Source organism: Pseudozyma flocculosa, assembly GCF_000417875.1.
Source record: "Pseudozyma flocculosa PF-1 unplaced genomic scaffold scaffold00014, whole genome shotgun sequence".
In the NCBI taxonomy this organism is placed as follows: Eukaryota; Fungi; Basidiomycota; class Ustilaginomycetes; order Ustilaginales; family Ustilaginaceae; genus Pseudozyma; species Pseudozyma flocculosa.
The window spans coordinates 502,240-519,649 of record NW_006920882.1 but is presented as its reverse complement, the minus strand read 5'-3'; the positions used below and the strand labels follow the sequence as shown (position 1 = coordinate 519,649).

At 62.0% G+C, this 17,410-nt stretch overlaps 5 protein-coding genes across 5 annotated transcripts; 2 read left to right on the top strand and 3 right to left on the bottom strand.

Moving 5' to 3' along the window:
* Window positions 1–1,815: 1,815 nt before the first annotated feature.
* Window positions 1,816–5,742, bottom strand: PFL1_04429 (uncharacterized protein; the record flags this gene model as incomplete). The annotated part of the gene is made up of 8 exons (XM_007881954.1): window positions 1,816–1,945; window positions 2,037–2,722; window positions 2,809–2,931; window positions 3,018–3,097; window positions 3,194–4,454; window positions 4,560–4,904; window positions 5,024–5,131; window positions 5,236–5,742. 8 exons carry the CDS (start codon window positions 5,740–5,742, stop codon window positions 1,816–1,818), a joined length of 3,240 nt encoding a protein of 1,079 aa, XP_007880145.1.
* A 1,083-nt stretch (window positions 5,743–6,825) lies between these two features.
* On the top strand, window positions 6,826–8,010 carry PFL1_04428 (uncharacterized protein; the record flags this gene model as incomplete). The annotated part of the gene is made up of 3 exons (XM_007881953.1): window positions 6,826–6,990; window positions 7,101–7,488; window positions 7,586–8,010. 3 exons carry the CDS (start codon window positions 6,826–6,828, stop codon window positions 8,008–8,010), a joined length of 978 nt encoding a protein of 325 aa, XP_007880144.1.
* A 417-nt stretch (window positions 8,011–8,427) lies between these two features.
* PFL1_04427 (uncharacterized protein) lies at window positions 8,428–12,652 on the bottom strand (the record flags this gene model as incomplete). Its single annotated transcript, XM_007881952.1, has 5 exons — window positions 8,428–9,183; window positions 9,283–9,434; window positions 9,541–11,417; window positions 11,554–11,961; window positions 12,078–12,652. The coding sequence occupies 5 exons, from the start codon at window positions 12,650–12,652 to the stop codon at window positions 8,428–8,430; spliced, it is 3,768 nt and encodes a 1,255-aa protein (XP_007880143.1).
* Window positions 12,653–13,596: 944 nt separating this feature from the next.
* On the top strand, window positions 13,597–15,289 carry PFL1_04426 (uncharacterized protein; the record flags this gene model as incomplete). Its single annotated transcript, XM_007881951.1, has 4 exons — window positions 13,597–14,603; window positions 14,710–14,727; window positions 14,835–14,965; window positions 15,093–15,289. The coding sequence occupies 4 exons, from the start codon at window positions 13,597–13,599 to the stop codon at window positions 15,287–15,289; spliced, it is 1,353 nt and encodes a 450-aa protein (XP_007880142.1).
* Window positions 15,290–15,736: 447 nt separating this feature from the next.
* Window positions 15,737–16,885, bottom strand: PFL1_04425 (uncharacterized protein; the record flags this gene model as incomplete). The annotated part of the gene is made up of 1 exon (XM_007881950.1): window positions 15,737–16,885. The coding sequence occupies one exon, from the start codon at window positions 16,883–16,885 to the stop codon at window positions 15,737–15,739; it is 1,149 nt and encodes a 382-aa protein (XP_007880141.1).
* Window positions 16,886–17,410: the final 525 nt, after the last annotated feature.

Below are 17,410 nucleotides of genomic sequence, written 5' to 3'. Positions count from 1 at the left end.
GCGCGCGCAGGGCCTCCTGAGCTGATGTAAGCAGGAAGGGCCATTTTCTGCGCAGGGTAGGGTGGTTGGCCCAGGCCGTGCGAGACCCTACGGCTGGGAATGCCGTGGCTGCCCCTCAGAAAATGGCCGTGGGTGGCCCTACGGCCAAAATTGCCGCAGATGCCCCTCAAAAAACGGCCGCAGGCAGCCCTACGGCCCAAAATTATCGTAGGAGATCGCCGATTTTGGCCGCAGGGCTGCCTACGGTCAATTTTAGCGTAGATGTCCCCCGATCTCCCGATTTCAGGCCGTAGGCTGGCGTACGGCCAAAAACCACCTGTCCTTTGACGCTAGCTATGAGTCTGCTCCTTCCCTGTAGCCCCCTTCCTCAGGTCTGTGACTGCTCTCTCCGCACCGCGCCATGCCCTGCATGAACATGCTGCTGCCACCACCGATCAACGCCGACCCCAGCCTGCCCTCACTGTGAGTGCCTCCTTGCTGGCGCAGGTGCTGCCGCCAGTTGACGATGCTGACAATGGCCTCGGTATCTGCCTCATTTCCTCTTTCTGCCTACTCTCTCCACCTCCATTTCCTTCTGCGCTCTGCAGTCATTTGTTTGCCCTGGCAGCAGTATCGTAGTTTTAGTAGCATAGATACTAATCTTGCAACTAAAGCTAGTATGGGGTTGAATTGATTGTAGCCTGCATTTCTGTTGTATCTGAGCTACAATCTGAAAAACGTAGGTAGACCGGTCTAACTACGATCTGAAAATTGTAGCTAGTATATGTTACGACCGTGGGCAGGGAGGTGCCACGGGGCCGCGGAAGGCGGATCCGAGGTCGGCCAGTGCCACAGCCGGCCACCAGCCCCAGGCCAGCCCATGGGGGCCGTATAAGAAGAAGGACAAGACAGGTGGGCCCCGTGGGGGTCCCCCATCGAATGTACTATATCCTCTCCTAGTTAGAGAACATTACAGCATCGATAACCTCTCCTACGCCCCGCGGGAACACCCTTGACCTCTCTGCGCAAGCTTCAACTGCCCACGGCCGTCCCACGGTTACCAGCACCCCAAGGGCCTAACAGTATACAATCTAAAAATCGGCACGGCCTGTCTGCATCCAGAAATTGTTTGTGTAGAAGGCCTACCTACGATCTGAAAATTGTATATTGGCTACGCCTACCTATGATCTGAAAAATCGTAGGTAGGCCCTGCTGCTAGCTATGAATTGCACTATGGTACACCTGTCAAGTTGCACCTATGTCACAGCAGGGCACGTGTGGCAGCAGGGGGAAAGCCCATGTGAGGGTGGTGGCAGCGGCAGCGGCGGTGGCAGACAACAATTGTTAAGAAGCCCAGGGCGATGGGGCAAGGTGGTAAGGAGCAAGCAGGAACGGAAGCAGAGGTGGACAAAGGTGCAGCAAATGGAGAGCATGGTCAGTTACAAGCTCTGGCATCACGCGCTTGAGCCCAGCTGGTCACAACTCACCTACATGTCTGGGTGACAAATGACTTGCATTCTGATTGTTCCCTGGCTAAGTCTGAAAGTCTTAGGTAGCTACAATCTGGATATTGTAGCCAGGGAACAATCTGAAATCCGCACAACTTGTCTGGATTCATAAATCGTTTGTGTAGAAGGATCTCCTACGATATGAAAATCGTAGACTGGCTACGCCTACCTACGATCTGGCAGATCGTAGGTTGGCCCTGCTGCTAGCTATGAATGTGTGTGTCGCAAACTCTTTTCTTGACCTTTTCAGAGCTCGCTAATTCGACACGTCTGACACTGGCTTCGGCGATGGGATGGGCGGCCGTATGACGGGCCCATTGCAGGAGTTCTAACGTACGGATCGGCGAGACTTCAGAAGCGTCGTAAGGCCGGTGGGATGAGCAATCTCGACAACGCTGGAATCGCCAATCTGGTCCACCATGTCGTCCTCCTGCACTGCTGCCTTCTTGCGAAGCTTCCTGTAAGAGAGTCATGTCACGGACGCAGCGGCAATTGCGATTCAGCTTACAAGGTCCGCGCTTGATCACGAACGGCGCTGCGGGCACTTACCTCTTGGGCTTGGGTGTCACGCAATCCTCGGCGATCATGCTGGCATCACTCATGTCGCTGAGAGCAATGGTCGAGGCGTCTTGGTTGCGTTCCCACAGGGGCGTCCGGGTCAGGGCTCCGCGGCCGCTCCGGCCGGTGTTGGTACTGGTTCGACTGCTGCGAGCCTTGGTCTTGGTCTTTGTCGTGGGGTTGGATGTTCTCCTCTTGCTTGGCCGATGTTGCGCCTCGTCGCTGGATGCTTCACTCGCAAAGGAAGAGTCCGAATCCGACACCGGACGTGGTTGCTTCTTGTTGCCACGGGTAGCCGCGAGCTCGAGCTCGTTTTCCACCTCATCCTCGTCTTCCTCATCGTCATCTTGGTCGCTCTCGTCGCTGTTGGCTTCCGCTTCGACGCCATCGTCGTCGCTCTCGCTCTCGCCGTTTCCGTCCAGCGCCTGGCTCTGCCGGACGATCACGCTCTGATCCTCGTCTTCGCCACTGTCGCTTTCGCTACTGCCTTGGCGGCCATTGGCCCTGCTTGTACCCTGCTCGTCATCGTCAAGGTCGCTGCCCCCACTGCTGGATAGCTCACTGAGCTCAGAGTCGTCGCTGTCGGGCTTGCTGGCGCCGACCTGCTTCTCTTGGGCCATGCTCGATCGCACCAGCAGGTCGATCTTTCGGTTGACGAACTGCTCGTTTTGCTCAGCCTGCAAGAGGAGGGCAAAGTAGGAGCGCTGGTTAGCCGTGCTTCCGGCGTCAAGCCCAAGGAGTTATGTCATCTGTTCCAACTTACGTCCTCGGCAAGCCTCTGATTGTACCTCGACTGCATTTCCAGTAGCCGCTGCTCCATCTCGTCGGCCATTTCCTCACGAATCTCCTTTTCGATGAGGGCGCAACGCAATTCAGATGCGTAGAGCTGCGGTGGTACGAGTCCAGGAAAGATGGATTGCAGTGAGAATCCGAGTCGCACTGTCACGAAGGGACATGCGGCCTCCTCCTCACCTTTTGGCGCAACTCCTCGTGCTTCTCGACGAGCATGTCGACGAACGGATCGCTCTCGTCCTCGTCGTCGGACTCGTCAACTACGAATGAACCGTTGGGCGAAGGAGTAAGAAGGGCTTGGGGCGTCAGATGGCGTCGAGCTGCAATCGTAGATCGGATCAAATCGGCGGGCCCACCTTCGACAATTGTGATGTCTCGAACTTCGCTCAGTTCCGAGGCGTGAGTATCGCGCTGGCTGTCGCGAGGTGCCCCTTTTCGAGGACGACCAGGACCGCGCTTGACGGGCTTTGGCGGAGGCACCTCGACCTCCATGGCTTTCCGGGGCATCGCTTTGGCTTTTGCAGGCTCGGCGCGGGTCGTGCCGACCTCTTTCGCCACGGCGCTAAACTTCATGACGTGCGAGTTCTCGTCGAAACCGGTGTCGTACGGGTTGGCGTTGACAATCATCACGGTCTTACCCTCTCCGGCAAGGAAGTTCTGAAAGAGCTCGGTGAGTTTAGAATGGCGGAAGGGCACGAGGCTTTGCCTCTTCTTTGGTGGTGTGCTGCTGGCTGCCGTCGGAAGGCGAGGCTGGCTTGTCGACAGAAACATCGGCCCTTCGACGGCGTCTTGCGCGAACGAGGCTCTGCTCTGATTCTGCCTCAGTATCTCGAAGCACTGCCCGAGAACCATGAGGCTCTTGTTGATGTTGCCGGCCTCCTTGAGCCGATCGCCCGATGTCAAGCCGGTGTTGGCAAGCCTCTCGCTGCCGGCAAGGTCGACGATGCTGAGCCTGGCGACGTTGTAAGAGCCCGAGCTGAGATCGCCGTCGCCTTCGTTTTGCAGATATTGCACGCCGCCGTGCTCACGGATCAGCTTGATTGTGAAGATGCCATGGCTCCGCGAGCTGACACGGTTCGCGTTCGTCCCAAACACAGCGCGGTTCTCCTGTCCCCGGACCAGGAAATCTCGCGCCTCAGTCGCGCTGTTGACTTTGACCTCCCTTAGTCCTGCGACGTACTTGCCCGGAACGTTGGAATCACCCTTGAGCGACAGGGCCCTGCGCTTCAGCGTGTAATTGCCAGCAGCGTCGCTGCTTCCAGCGGCTGTCGTGGCAATGCTCCAGTTTGATCCGCGCGTGCTTTCGGATCGCGCCAGGCCGCTGCTGGATCCAGCGTTGCTCCTCGGCGGTCCATCGAGCAGATCGAACAGTTTCTCGTTGTAAACCTCGACGTAGCTGACCCAAACGCTGTAGCGTTGGTTGCGGTCCACAGGCAGCTTGGTGCTGTCGTGGTCGTGCGCCTTGAGAACCTTGAGCGAGCGTGATGTTGCCCTGTCGAAAAGCTTTTTCGTGAGGCCAGGCACCAAGAAGGGATCGATCCCAACCGAGGCCGGGTGCGTCGCTGCGCCTTTTGACGCGTCGACACGCTCGATACCCGAAAGGCCGATCGGACGGATCTGTGGTATGACGTGGCGAGCAGGAGGGAGACGCGGGCAGGATGAGGTCAAAAGGGCTGCGAACGTCTACGTCTTGTCCAAGCGTAGCGAGAGGCGACGACCTACATCCGTCTTGCTCTCCAACCCCTTGATGCTGTTGAAGATGACGTCGAGCGTACGAGGTAGGATGCCAGCCTCGCCCGGCCCTCCACTGCCCATGACAGTGTAGCTTTTGCCGCTATTGGTCACGCCGTAGGTGAAGATCAAGCCGCTTTGTCCGTTGAGAAGGTCTTCGACCATGGGCAGCGTCGTGTCGCGGAAAAAAGCGGCTTGCCCGGAGTCTCGCTGCGCGTCGGGGCCTTTTGGAGATGCCGTGTCAGGAGGAAACACCTTTGAGAAGATGTACTTGGTCGCAGACGCGGTGCTGTGCGTGCGAGCTCGGGCTGCGGTCCGGGCGTTGGTCAAGTCGGCCTGCGGTGTTGTTTGAGGAGGACCCCGTTTGAACACGCGACATTGAAGAAAGGATGCTGTCAAGAGGAGTCCGGGAAGGGCGCGGTGCGCGCAAATCCGCGGCGGAAATCGGAGCTCACCTCCTTTGGGGGATGCATGAGGACTTCTGTGTCGCTGACGACCTCAATGTACGGGCTAGCTTGCTCCCGTTTGGCATTCTCCTGCGGCGGCCTGATGCGCAGATAAGTCTTTGACGGATGGACAGAGTGTATTCAGAAAGCGACCTTCCGTGTCAGTCGAGACGGGCAGGACGCAGTGCAGGTAGGAGTCGGGCTCTTGATGCGGCGCTCACCTTGATTGGCTCGCAGTCTGCGTAGCCACTCGTGTCCTCGTTGTTCGTCGATGCGAGGCTAGACCGGACGCTGTGGGTAGCGGACGAAGGGGTGCGAAGATGGGATATGCTAGATTGTGTGCGAGCGCGGGCAGTAGAGGCGGCACTCGCGGGCGTCTCGTCCGTCCTCTTGCGCAGCTTGGACATGGACTGGGACGATGCGAGCTTCGAGGGCGGGCGCCCGATTTTCGAACGCGGGACGGGTACCTCGACGGTGATGTTGGAGGACGACTGACTACGGGAGCTGTCTCTGCCGGTGCGGAGGGACTCATTGTTGGGGCGAGAGGGGGTGCCGGCGCTGTGAGGCACCGCGACTGGGTGACCGGTCAGGTCGACGACGACGGAGGAAGGGCGATTGCTCGAGGTGGCTGCGCTGGCGAGGCTGCCTCGGGACAGGGCGGACCTGGTCATGCGAGCGCGTGGAGTCGCTTCGACGGCGTCGTCGAGCTGGGGCGACTTTGGCGGCATGGTGGCGGAGCTCGACGTTGCGACGCGCGAGGGGCGATTGACCTCAACGGTCTGGGTAAGGTCGATGCTGTTGCCGTCGGGGGCGCTTCAAAACCGGCGCCTGCCGATGTATGCCTGAGGCGAGACCTGCAAAGGGAAGAGGCCCGGATCAGCGTCGCCTACTGGACGAGTGTGATATGGGACCGATCAGGAGAGCGTTGGCGAAAAAGAGAAGGCTCTTTGTGAGAAGGCGGGCACGTTTGGGGGTCGCCGTCGGGACGGTGTGTGGGAGATGGGGTCGGTGGATTGGGGGCCGGGAGTCGAGATGGTCGACGACTGGAGAAAAGGGTGGAGACGTGCTCCGTCTTTCTGGCCAAAGTATCGAGCTGCAGCCGAAAAGGGTGCAAGCTAGTGCATGTCTGCCAGAGGCCTCCAGGCGCCTGTAACCAACACCGTGTCGCCGTGTTGGTCTGGCCAGGCCAGGTAGGGCCAGTGGCCAGGCCGGGCAGGCAGCGCGGGCGCCGGCGTGTTTTTTGGTCCAAGCGCGTCGGCTCGGCCAGCCAGGGTAGGCCAGGCCAGGCCAGGCCAGGCCGTGACAGGCGCACCGCACCACCCGCGGCAGAGCTGCGCCGGTGCTTGTTGCCGTCGAGCTCCAAGGGAGCATCGCGCCCCGCTTTGGGTCATGGACGTTATCGACCGGGTCTTTCTTATCAAAGACTCTTACACTCGAGACTAGGTACTCTCTGGACGCAGGTGGAACTGGGCGAGGACTCCAGATCGATGGTTTGGTCGACGGACAGCCGGTCGTGCCGATTGGAGCTCACCCGATTGGCGAAAAAGGCATTGGCCCGATTCGAGTGTCTCAGCCGATGGGGCCGGTGACTCGTCGGTAGGCCGTCGAGGCTGGGCAAAAGGTTGAGCGTGCGTCTGCTCCACTTCTTGGGCGTTGGGCCCGCCGCCCTGTGGCCCGAAAGCTCCTTTGGAAGCCACCAACCACCACGACAACCACAGCCTTAGCCCGCCTGGTCCCAGATTCATCCTGCTTCTTCGCGCCGTCATAACGTCTTGCCGCACTAGCCCAACCTACAAACAGCAGCTTCCAACATGTCCAACGCCGCCCTCACCACCACCAACCTGCCCCTCAAGCTCATCGCAAAGGGCAAGGTCCGCGACGTGTACGATGCCGGCCTCGACCGCGGACCCCACGCTGGCGCCATCCTCTTTGTGGCTACCGACCGCATCTCGGCCTTCGACATCATCCTGCAGAATGTGAGCCCTTCTCTGCCCTCTGCGGTGCCAGTGCGGCTGCAGCTCGCTGACATCGACTTGCTGCCGGCGCCCTCGCCCGTCGTCTGCCAACGTCGCCTTCTCCCCTTCAGGGCATCCCTAACAAGGGCAAGCTCCTCCATGCCTTGTCGACCTTCTGGTTCGGCCTCCTCAGCCCTTCGATCATTGAAGCCCACATCATCGCCACAGACTATGCCGACTTTCCCAGAGAGCTGCGCGACCAACTCGAGCCGGTGCGCGATCAAGTCGAGGGCCGATCGATGCTCGTGCGGAGAGCAGAGGTCCTCCCCGTAGAGGCCATCGTGCGCGGCTACATTACCGGCTCCGGATGGGCAGAGTACAAAAAGTCCGGCACCGTACACGGCATCAAGCTGCCCGAAGGTCTCGTCGAGAGCCAAGAGATCCCCGGCGGACCCATCTTCACGCCAAGCACAAAGGCCGAGCAGGGCGCTCACGACGAGAACATCCACCCCGACAGAGGTGAGATTACCGTCGACATGTCGTCTGGATCGCGCCGTCAGCCGATACACTCTAACGCCGTTGTTCTGGCACCCGTTCCCGCCTGCCCGCACCTCAGTCAACGACATCATCGGCGAGAAGCGCGCGAAAGAGATGTCGTCGGCGGCCGTGGCCCTCTATTCCAAGGCCGCCTCGCACGCTCGCTCTCGTGGCATCATCCTGGCCGACACCAAGTTCGAATTCGGACTGGTCCCTGCATCGTCCACGTCGACACCTGCGTCGTCCGAGCAGCACATGATCCTCGTCGACGAGGTGCTCACCCCGGACAGCTCGAGGTTCTGGTCCGCCGCCGACTACCAGCCAGGCCGGTCACAGGGCAGCTTCGACAAGCAGTACGTGCGAGACTGGCTCAGATCCAACGGGCTTGACAAGGCCGCAGACCAGGGCGTACCCGTCACTCTGCCCGACGACGTCGTCAAGGCCACCGAGCAAAAATACCGCGACGCCTACGAGATGATCACCGGGTCAAAGTTCCCGCAGTGACAACTGCTCACAGTCTGATAGCAGCACTTCGTCACCACATCGTCACAGGTTCGCATGCGAGCCAATCCTTTGCTTGGCAGCGTGGAACAATCACACAGAGCCATACTGGCTCCGTTCAAGGGCAGACCGGCGATCTTTGAGGGCGAGATCCGGCGCGGGGTATATCAGAAGTACAGGCAGCAAAGCGACGGGGGCTGAGGAGGAATTCCGAGCGTCTACCGAGACCGGATCCAATGGCAATAGGTCGAGGGAGGTGGGACCCCGCGGGGACTGAGAGGTGCTGGGCAATTGCGAATCGGTCGCCGCGCGCAACAATCAGAGTCCACGCCGAAGAGAGGCCACTATGACCGGAAGAGGTACAAGCCGACATGGGCGGCGCTCGAGGGGATTGAGGGGAAGGTGCAGCGGAGGACAAGCTCAGTGCCGCGTGCGCTTGCTCGACGTCGCGGGCGTCTGCAGTGCCGCGGCGCGCTTTGGCCGCGTCCGCGTCGAAGGCAAGGGTTGGTTTGCCTTGGCATTAGTGATGACCTCTTCGACCTTGAGCGCCTTTCCGGCGTCGAGCATTTCGCTGCTCGCTGATGGCGTCAGGATTGCGTTGCGGCCATAGGGCAGCTCCTGGAGGGGCCTCGTACGTCTCGAGGTCCTTGCCGTCGCCTTGTTGCTGCTGTCGCCGGCGTCACTCTCGTCAGCGTCGGCATCATCGTCGTCGTCGTGGGCGGCGGCGGCGGCGGCGGTGGAGACGTCGATGCCATCCGCAGGGGGAGCGGAGATCTCATCAGAGCTGGCCGAAATGCTCGACACGGCAGTGGATGCGCGCGATGCCGAGCGTGAAGGTCCTTCGGTCGGGTTCAGCGCCGCGTTGATTGAGGCCGCATCCAACGTCACCTCCCTCTCGACCTCGGCCTCGTCACCTGGCACCTCGGCCTCCTCCTGCATGCTGAGCTCGCCGTTGGGGTTCAAGAGGCGGCCAGTTTTGATGGCCTCGTCCCGCCTCGAGGGGACTAGGTCCCACTTTTGCGGAAACGACCACTGACGCTTCTTGGGCGTCTCCCCTGTCGGAATGTCCTCTTGGAAACGCTTGGTGAGGTAGAGGCGCGACTCGGCTCGCATGCTTGACAAGTGGCTGGCGGCTCCGCCCAGAAAGGCGAAGGAGGCAGTGCGCTGTTCTTCAACCTGCGTGATGAGGAAGGATGCGTGGTGTCAGTTGCGGGTCGGTCGAGGTCATGGGTCCGCGCGTAGCGCCCGCGGACAGAACAGAAGAGTCAGACTCACCGACTTGACCGCGACTTGGTGGGTCGAGGCAATGTGGTCGGCCGTGGAGCGAACATCCTTTCGCACAGCGTCGAAAGCTTCGGTCACCTCGCCCGTTAGCAGCTTGATCTTCTTGCTGCTACGCTTGGCGCCGTAGGCGACCTCCTGGCGAGCTGTCGGCACAGATGGTACGGAGGGCCAGACGAAGCACGAGGAAACAACTGGTCAGCATACGGCAGGCAAGGGAACACCTGCTGTGCTTCGGACTAGGACACCCACCTCGGTCCATCAGACTGCCAAGCTGCGTGCAGGCCGCGGTAACCCCTTCCAGCTCCGCGTCGATCTGCTCGGCGGTTTCGGCTGCGTAGCGTTCCGCTCCGCTGGTGATCGCTGTGGACGCCTGCTTCACCGCAAGACGACCCTCCTCGGCCTTGTCTCGGACGAGCTGGTCGCCGCCCAGCACCTCTTCGTTGATCTCCGCCACACCCTGTCCGAGGCTTTCAAGCCTGGACTGGTGTTGTGCCGCGTGTGCTGCCGCGCTCGCTTGGGTGCGTTGCAGGTCGGAGCTGATGTGCGACACCGAATCGGTGAGGCTGCGGTCCCTTGCCTCGGTGAACTTGACGAGGAGGTTGGCGATGTCGCTCGTCAGCTCCTGTCGCATCGCATCGCCCTTGGTCTGCTCGGCTTCGACAAGGCTCTTTAGGCGTTCGTTTTGCGATCGGAGCTCGGCCATCTCTTCCTCGGCAGTGTCCTTGGCCGCCTGCTTGGCCGCGGCAATCTCTTGCTGCTGCGTCGAGAGCAGCTCGGACGCCCGAGCCAACGTTGCAGTCACTGTCTCGGCCATGCTGCTGATCGAGGCCTGCACAAGGGACAGCTGCGCATTGTTGTCCGACACCAGCTCTTCGAGAAGGGATCGACAACTCTCCTTCATGGCGTCGAGGCGCCTCTGCGTGGTTGATTGGAGCGCCTGGCGTGCTTCATCCACCTCCTGGGCCAGAGCGTCGGCCGCCTTCTGCGCGTCGCTGGAACCGTCCTGCATGTTGGCGGCCATGGCCGAGAGCTTCGAGAGGCTCTGCTGGATAAAGTTGTCGCTCGCCGCGAGCCCTTTCTCCTCGCGTCGCGCGAATTCGCAGAGCCTAGAGGCCATGCCGTCCAGGAAACGCTCCTGGGTGTTGCGGTGGTCGGTGATACGGCCTTCGAGGCTTGCGATCATGCTGGATAGCGACGTCTGGCACTCGGCCGCCAGCGAGCGATTCTTGATCTCAACCGCTGACTTGCGCTCGAGCTTGGCAAAGAGGTGCCGTACATCGCCGGTGCTCTGCTGGGCGACCGCTTTGAGCGACACTGCGACGTCGTTGAGCCGGTCTTCGCTTTCGCGGTAGGCACGCTTCAAGGCCGTTTCCTCCTCGACCGCCTTCTCCAGCGAGTCGATCTGCGAGATGATCGCTTCGAGCTCGGCCGTCTTTTGAGCGCATTCGGCCTTGGCGCTGCGAACCTCGGTTTCACGCTTGACGAGGAGCTGCATGTTCTGCTCGAACTGCTCCTTGAGGCTGGTGAGCTTGCTCTCTGTCACCTCGGCGGACCGCCGCAGCTCGTCGGCGACCTGCTTGCGCTGCTCTGACTCGTCTTGCATCAGCTTGAAGTTGTCCTCAGCGAGGTAGATGCCGTTCTGCTCGCGAGTGGCCGTGAGGTCGGCCTTGAGCCGCTCGATCTCCGAGACGTACTCCTTGATCAGGGCCGAGCGATTCATCCGGGTGTTGAGCTCTGGGCGGTTGCGGATCGACTTGGCGCGGAGGGCATAGTCGAGGGTCGAGAGCGTCTCCTCCATGTTGGTCTTCTCCTGCGAGACGGTGGCAATGATGCAGGTCTTGGTCCGTCCGCCAAGCGATTCCTGAAGGAGGCGGGTGAGCTTCGACTCGCGGTAGGGGATATGCGAGCTCTTCTCCACGAGGGCATTGATGACACGGCCGAGGGTGAGGAGGCTCTGGTTGATCATGCCGGCCTCGCGGGCGCGCTTGTTCTCAGCCCCTGACCGTCCGATGTTTTCTGACCCGGCCAGATCGACCAGGTTGAGCTTGCCAATCTTGAGGACATCCTCGCCCTTCGAACCGGTGTCTTTGATGTGGACGGTCATGGTGAACACGCTGTGCGACCGACTGTCGTTGGTGGGGTTGGTGGAACGGGGGCGGACAGGGGAGCGAGGCAGGGTTCGGCGGTAGTTGAGCACGACTGCGCGACGGCAGCACAAGGATGGACGGGGCTCGCTTATCGAGGGAGCCAAGGCAAACTCACCTCGAGTTCTCGTTGCAGCGAGTGGCTGCGATCTGCCTCTTCTGGCTTCCACGGCGTAAAAGGTTGAGACCGTGCTCCGCATCGGTCATGGCAACCTCTTCGAGGCCCTGGATCACGACGCCCCGACCTTTGGCATCGTCAAACATCCGCAGCCCGCCCTGCTGTACGTCGCGGGCGTGTGCCGTGGCACTGTTGCTGCTGGGCTGGGGGACCAGGGGCGTAGGAGGCTCGGTGCTGAGGAGGTCCCGGAGCTCTTCGTTGTACAGCTCGATGAACGACGCCTTGACGCTGTAGTCTTCCTTTGACAGCTCGAGCGTGTGAAAGAGGCGGTAGAGGGTGCGTGGGATGATGCCCGCCTCGGAGCTGTACGTGCCCATCTGCGACGTGAGATCGCCCTCCATGGTATGGCTGCAGGTCGGCCGAGCATCCACAGTGCGGTGCAGAGGGGAGCGGGGTCGTCGTCGGTCAGTTGATTGGACCAGGGAGCAGGCATGCGACCGCTGGGCCTGTCGGGCCGCACTCACGTCTTTCCGGTTCCGGTCTGGCCATACGCGAAGATGGTGCAGTTGTAGCCGGACATGACCTCGTTGAGGATGGGACCGACGACGTCCTGGTAGAGCATGCCCTGATCGGCTTCGGGGCCGAAGACCTGGTCGAAGTGGTAGGTCTTCTGGCGTACGGGATCCTGCGCAACGAGGCTGGACTGGGTCGACGAGGAAGACGAGACGGGCGGGGGGTCCATTGCCACGTCGATCTGGCTGCATCTTGGTCCAGATGTGGACAGGATGGAAGGGTTGATGGGCTTGGGCTCGTGAGGGGCGCGGCCTCGTACGCGGACGACGACCTGGATGTTTGTCTCGAGCCCCTCTGGCTTGCGACGCTGCTGGCCGGAGGAGGCGTCGTCGGCCTCGTGACGATTCCGCGAGGCTGACGAGGAGGCTGCCGACGACGATGCGGCGGTCAGCCTCCTGGCCGCTGCCATTGAGCTGGCCGATGCGGCGGACGGGGCAACGCTGGCGGCCCTGGCTCTCGGCCTTGCGGTGGCCGAAAACGCAGCCGAAGAGGCAGGCCTGCGAGAGCCGAGCGAGGAGCTCGACATGCTTGTGCGGGCGGCGCAGCTCTGTGGACGGTCGGGCTGGGGCCGGTTGGGTTGGGATGGGATCGATTGGGTTGGGTTGAGGGAGACGCTTGGCTTGGTTGGGCTGTTTTGGTGATGCGCGCCAGGCGGTGGCGGCGGCGTCAAGAGTCAGACAGGGAGCCTGGGTCGTCGAGCACCGGATGCGATTGCGAAAAGGCCTGAGAGGGAGAGAGGCGGGGCAGGCGGTGCTTGGGTGGCGGGCGTGGTGGTGATGGTGGTCGGATGGTGGCGCCGAGTGCCGGATGCCGGGGTTGGATGCGTGGGGGTCAAAGCAGATCGAAAGGCAGAGTCTGTCATGGCACCGCCTGGGCTGGCCTGGCCAGGCCAAAAAGATGGGGCCAGCCAGCCAGCAGCAGCAGCAGCAGCAGCAGCAGCAGCAGCAGACCAACACCGAACCGACCGTGCGTGCTCAGGTCCGCGACCAAGGGCGCGCGCGCTGGCCCAAAAGAAGGAGTTCATCGGAGCGATGCCGATTCTTCGTGCGATGGACGCGTTGGGGTCTCACGTGCGCCCCCCCCCCCCCCCCCTCCGGCCACTCGTCTCGACGGCTGCCTGCCTGCTGACGTAAAAAGGCATTGGCGGCTACGGCTGAGAGGGCCTAGCCTGGCCGGCTGATGCAGCAGCAGCTATGAGGCTCGAGCCCGTACGCAAATGGTTACGGGAGTGGAGGGGGTGGCAGTCCGCTTGGGCGCGTCGGTCGGATGTCGTCCCACTTTGCCTTTGGCGGTGCAATATGTAAGAAGCCTTGGCTTCGACCTCCTGTCCGCCTCTCGATCTTCTCGACCACCACGTCTTCGCCCTGCTCTGGCTCGCTCGTCCGGTGACATCCACAACCCTTACACCGCCCAACCGTCTGGTCTACTTGCCCGCCTCGTCGCTGCATCGTCACCTCCCGACGCGCAGCCATGACGCCATCCTCCATCAGCTGGCCCCATCCGGCCCTCGACTCGGCCACCCATCTCGTCCCCTCGGTCAAGGCCTTCTTCCCCACTCTCCTTCATCGCGTCGATGCCGCAAGCCTCACCTCGCTCCGCACTTACCAGCAGTACTACCAGGATGCCGATCCCATGCACTCGGCCATGGCCTTCTGCGCCATCGTATCGGCCTACGTGTGGATCATGGAGAAAATCACGGGCAACGCGAGCCAGGTCGACGGTCTGTGGACCTTCCTCCCGCTCATCTACTCGGCCCACTTCACCTTCCACAAGTACTTTACCTACCAGCCCGCCAAGCTCACCCTCCTCGGCGGCGTAGAGCACCCCGGTTTTTGGGACAAGGTCGAGCCCCGCCTCGCCCTCATGTCGGCCCTCTCGCTCCTCTGGTGCATCCGCCTCACCTACAACGCCATCCGACGCGGCATGTTCAAGCCGGGCGAGGAAGACTACCGCTGGCCCATCCTCCGCGCCGGCATGTCGAGGCCCGTGTGGGAAATCTTTAGCTTCTTCTTCATCGCCATCGCACAGAACATCCTCCTCGCCATCACCGCGCTGCCCCAGTACCTCCTCCTCACCACCACCTCAATCAAGCACGTCACCGAACCCGTACCGCGACCCGTCAACCGTCTCTGCCTCGGCGACTGGGTCCTCGCAGCCCTCTTTGTCGCAAACCTCGCCATCCAGTACCGCGCAGACGAGCAGCAGTGGAACTACCAGAACTACAAGCGCGGCCTCGACCCCAAGGGAAAGCCCCTCGCCGCCTCGGCCACCGCCGTCGCAAAGGTACAGGCTTCAAAGTCGGTCAAGCCCATCCAGGGCACCTCGTCGGCCGCCCAGGTCACCGCCAGTACCGACCAAGCCCCTGTCCGCAAGCCTACGCTCCGCTCCGAACACACCCCCTTCTCGCTCCCTGAAGACGCCGACCGTGGCTTTGTCACCCGTGGCCTCTGGGCCTGGAGCAGGCACCCCAACTTTGCGTGAGTAAGGCGGACCTTGCCTCGGCCCGCAGATGCCTGCCCTTGCACCCCGCTGATCTCTTCCCCGCCGTCGCCGCGTGTCCCGACCCTTGACCGCTCCATGCAGATGCGAGCAGACCACCTGGTGAGTATGCTAATCCGTGGGACCCTTCTTTACCGGCAACATAGTGCGGCGAGCTGAGGGTAGAGCGACTGACCCCTCTGCCTTGCGTTTCGTGACGACACCCGCAGGTGGATCCTCTACCTTTTCGTCCCGCTCACCTTCCTGCCCACCGACCTCAGCCTTGCCTCGTGGCAGCACTTCCTCACCTACGGCATCGCTTCTCCGCTCGCCATGAATCTCCTGTTCTATCCTTCGGCCCGTGAGTCGGCCCGCCTCGCCATCGTCCCCACATGCACCTTTTGTCACTCTGGCTAATCCTGTGCTTGGACCGCCCTCCTCCCCTCTTTCTCGCCCCCCCGGCTACTGTATTGCACGTTGTGGCACAGGCTTCTCTGAGGCGGTGTCGGCTTCCAAGTACCCGGCTTACGCCGACTACCAGAGGCGGGTGGGAATGTTTTTCCCCTTTGAGACGCTCGTCAAGAGCGCCTACTACAACCTCTTCGCGAGCCGCGAGGAGAAGCGCCGCGTCGAGGCCAACGTCTGGGGCCAGAGCGCCGTCAACACCAGCAAGAAGAGGCAGTAACGGACGGCGAGCAAGCGTGCCGAGCCGGGTCGGCGCGGATGGGTTCGCCGTTGCGGCGCACAGGAGCGGAGGCGGCTGGAAGCGCGCGGCGTCGTGTCTTCCTTGGCACGCGGCGGTCGGTAGCTGCCGCAAGGTCATGGGTGTAGGGGATCCCGACGGTCGTTGGCGGCATCCGGTCAAGTGCACGGCTCCAGTGGCTCTGTCGAGGCCGCCGTGCCGCCACGTCGGCGGTTCACGATTGTGCCACGCGCTTAAAAATACAGTGTAGTAGGGTGACGGAGTGCCCTGTGGAAGAGGGAGTCTTGACGTGGTTGCTCGAGTTGCCAGAGAATGACCTATGGTTCGTTTGTCCAGATCTGCGTGACGGCGCGGCGTGGGAGGGGATGGAGCGTCAGCTCAGTCGTGGCGGAGGGAGGGGGCTGGGGGAGACAGGGGCATTGCTTGCCTTTATGGAGCAGTCGTGTTCGAGCGAGGCAGAGGCGATGACGGGTCTCGAGGGGTGTACCTGGCGGGGAAGAGCATCGAGATGTACAGACGGGATTGACCGGGCGAGGCGGGGCAAGGCGAGACGAGACGGGGTGAGCAAGAGGGGCGAGGGGATCGAGAGCGCCGGCGCGGTAGACGTACATCGACATCGATGACCGAGTCGCGATGGCCGTCGAGCGTTTGGACGAGAGTCTTGGTCTGCAGGTCCCAGAGGTACACTTTGTGGTCCTCGCTGCCGCAGACGATGTGGATCTGAGGTATCGCTGCGGCCTGCCCCGCCGCATCCGCGTTTTGGGTGGTCTGCTGCGCGCCATCCCCGGAGCTCTTTCGAGTTGGTCGGGTGAAGGCGGCCTTGGTGGCGTACTTTAGGTTTCGGTGGCCGTTATAGGTCTTTACGATTTTGCTGTTGGGGATGTCCCAGAGCCGGACGGTGCTGTCGAGGCTGGCTGCGAGGAGCAGCATCGAGTTTGGTGAGAAGCGTACGGATGCGATGGCGGCCTTGTCCTTGTGTTCGAGCGTCTTTAGGCACTGGCCGGTGGGGACGTCCCAGAGGCGGAGGGAGCCGTCGTAGCTGCACGAGACGATAAGGGTGCCCTCGTGGTTGAAGGCGACGCCGCTGACGGCCTCGGAGTGGGCCGCAATGGTGCGGTGGCAGGTGCCGCGGCCGACGTCCCAGAGGCGTACGGTCTCGTCGAAGCCTCCGCTTGCGATGAGGGTGCTCTGGTGGTTGTAGGCGAGGCAGAAGACGTAGCTGGTGTGTCCGCGGAGGGTGCGGGCGACTTTTGCGGAAGCGACGTTCCAGACGGTGACGGAGCGGTCGTCGCTGGCGGCGGCGAGGTAGGTGCTGTCGCTGGACCACGAGAGGTCGTTGATGCCCTGTGCGGGCGCGCTGAGGGTGGCCAGCGGTGCGCCCGTTGCGACCGACCAGAGCTTGACGAGGGCGTCGGACGAGGCCGATGCGAGGACGAGGCCGTCTGGCGAAAAGGCGAGCGAGGATATCGACTTTTGATGGCCGCGTAGCGTGTAGAGAAGCTCGTAGCGTGACGAGGCCGAGGCGGCGGCGGCGACGGATGGGGCTGGTTGAGGCTCGGCGGGTATTGGGTCCGACATGTGCGCAGGGATGGAAGCGGACGTGGCGGCGCAACAAGCAAGCAAGGGGTTGGAGGTTGGAAGAAGAAGTGCTGCAAAGACGGGCTGCGAGGGACGTGGACAGCAGTCACAGGTGGTCTGGCAGCAGGCCCGCGACACGCGTCGGGATCAGGGCAGGCCGTTGCGAGGCGGGGAAAAGTCGAAGCGAGCGACAAATAAAGCGGGCTGGGCAGGCAGGCGGGTCGGCGATGCCCACAGCAGGCCAAAGCTGGCTAGCCCTCTGCCTGACCAACCCCGCCGTAGGCGTGCAGGTGTTGGTGTCGACGGCCGGCGGTGGTGTTGGTCTGGCAGGCCGCAAGAGTACGTGCCTCTCTGTCCATGTAGGCTAGAGGCCTGCCTATCTGTATCTGCAAACTGCCGCCATCCGTAGTAGTATAACTATGTCACTATTCCGTGCGGCTGCCCACCTCTTTTCCCCCCTACACCACCCTAATCCATTCACACACAGCATTCCATACATCGGAGACAGCCGTCTCGCCGAGCACC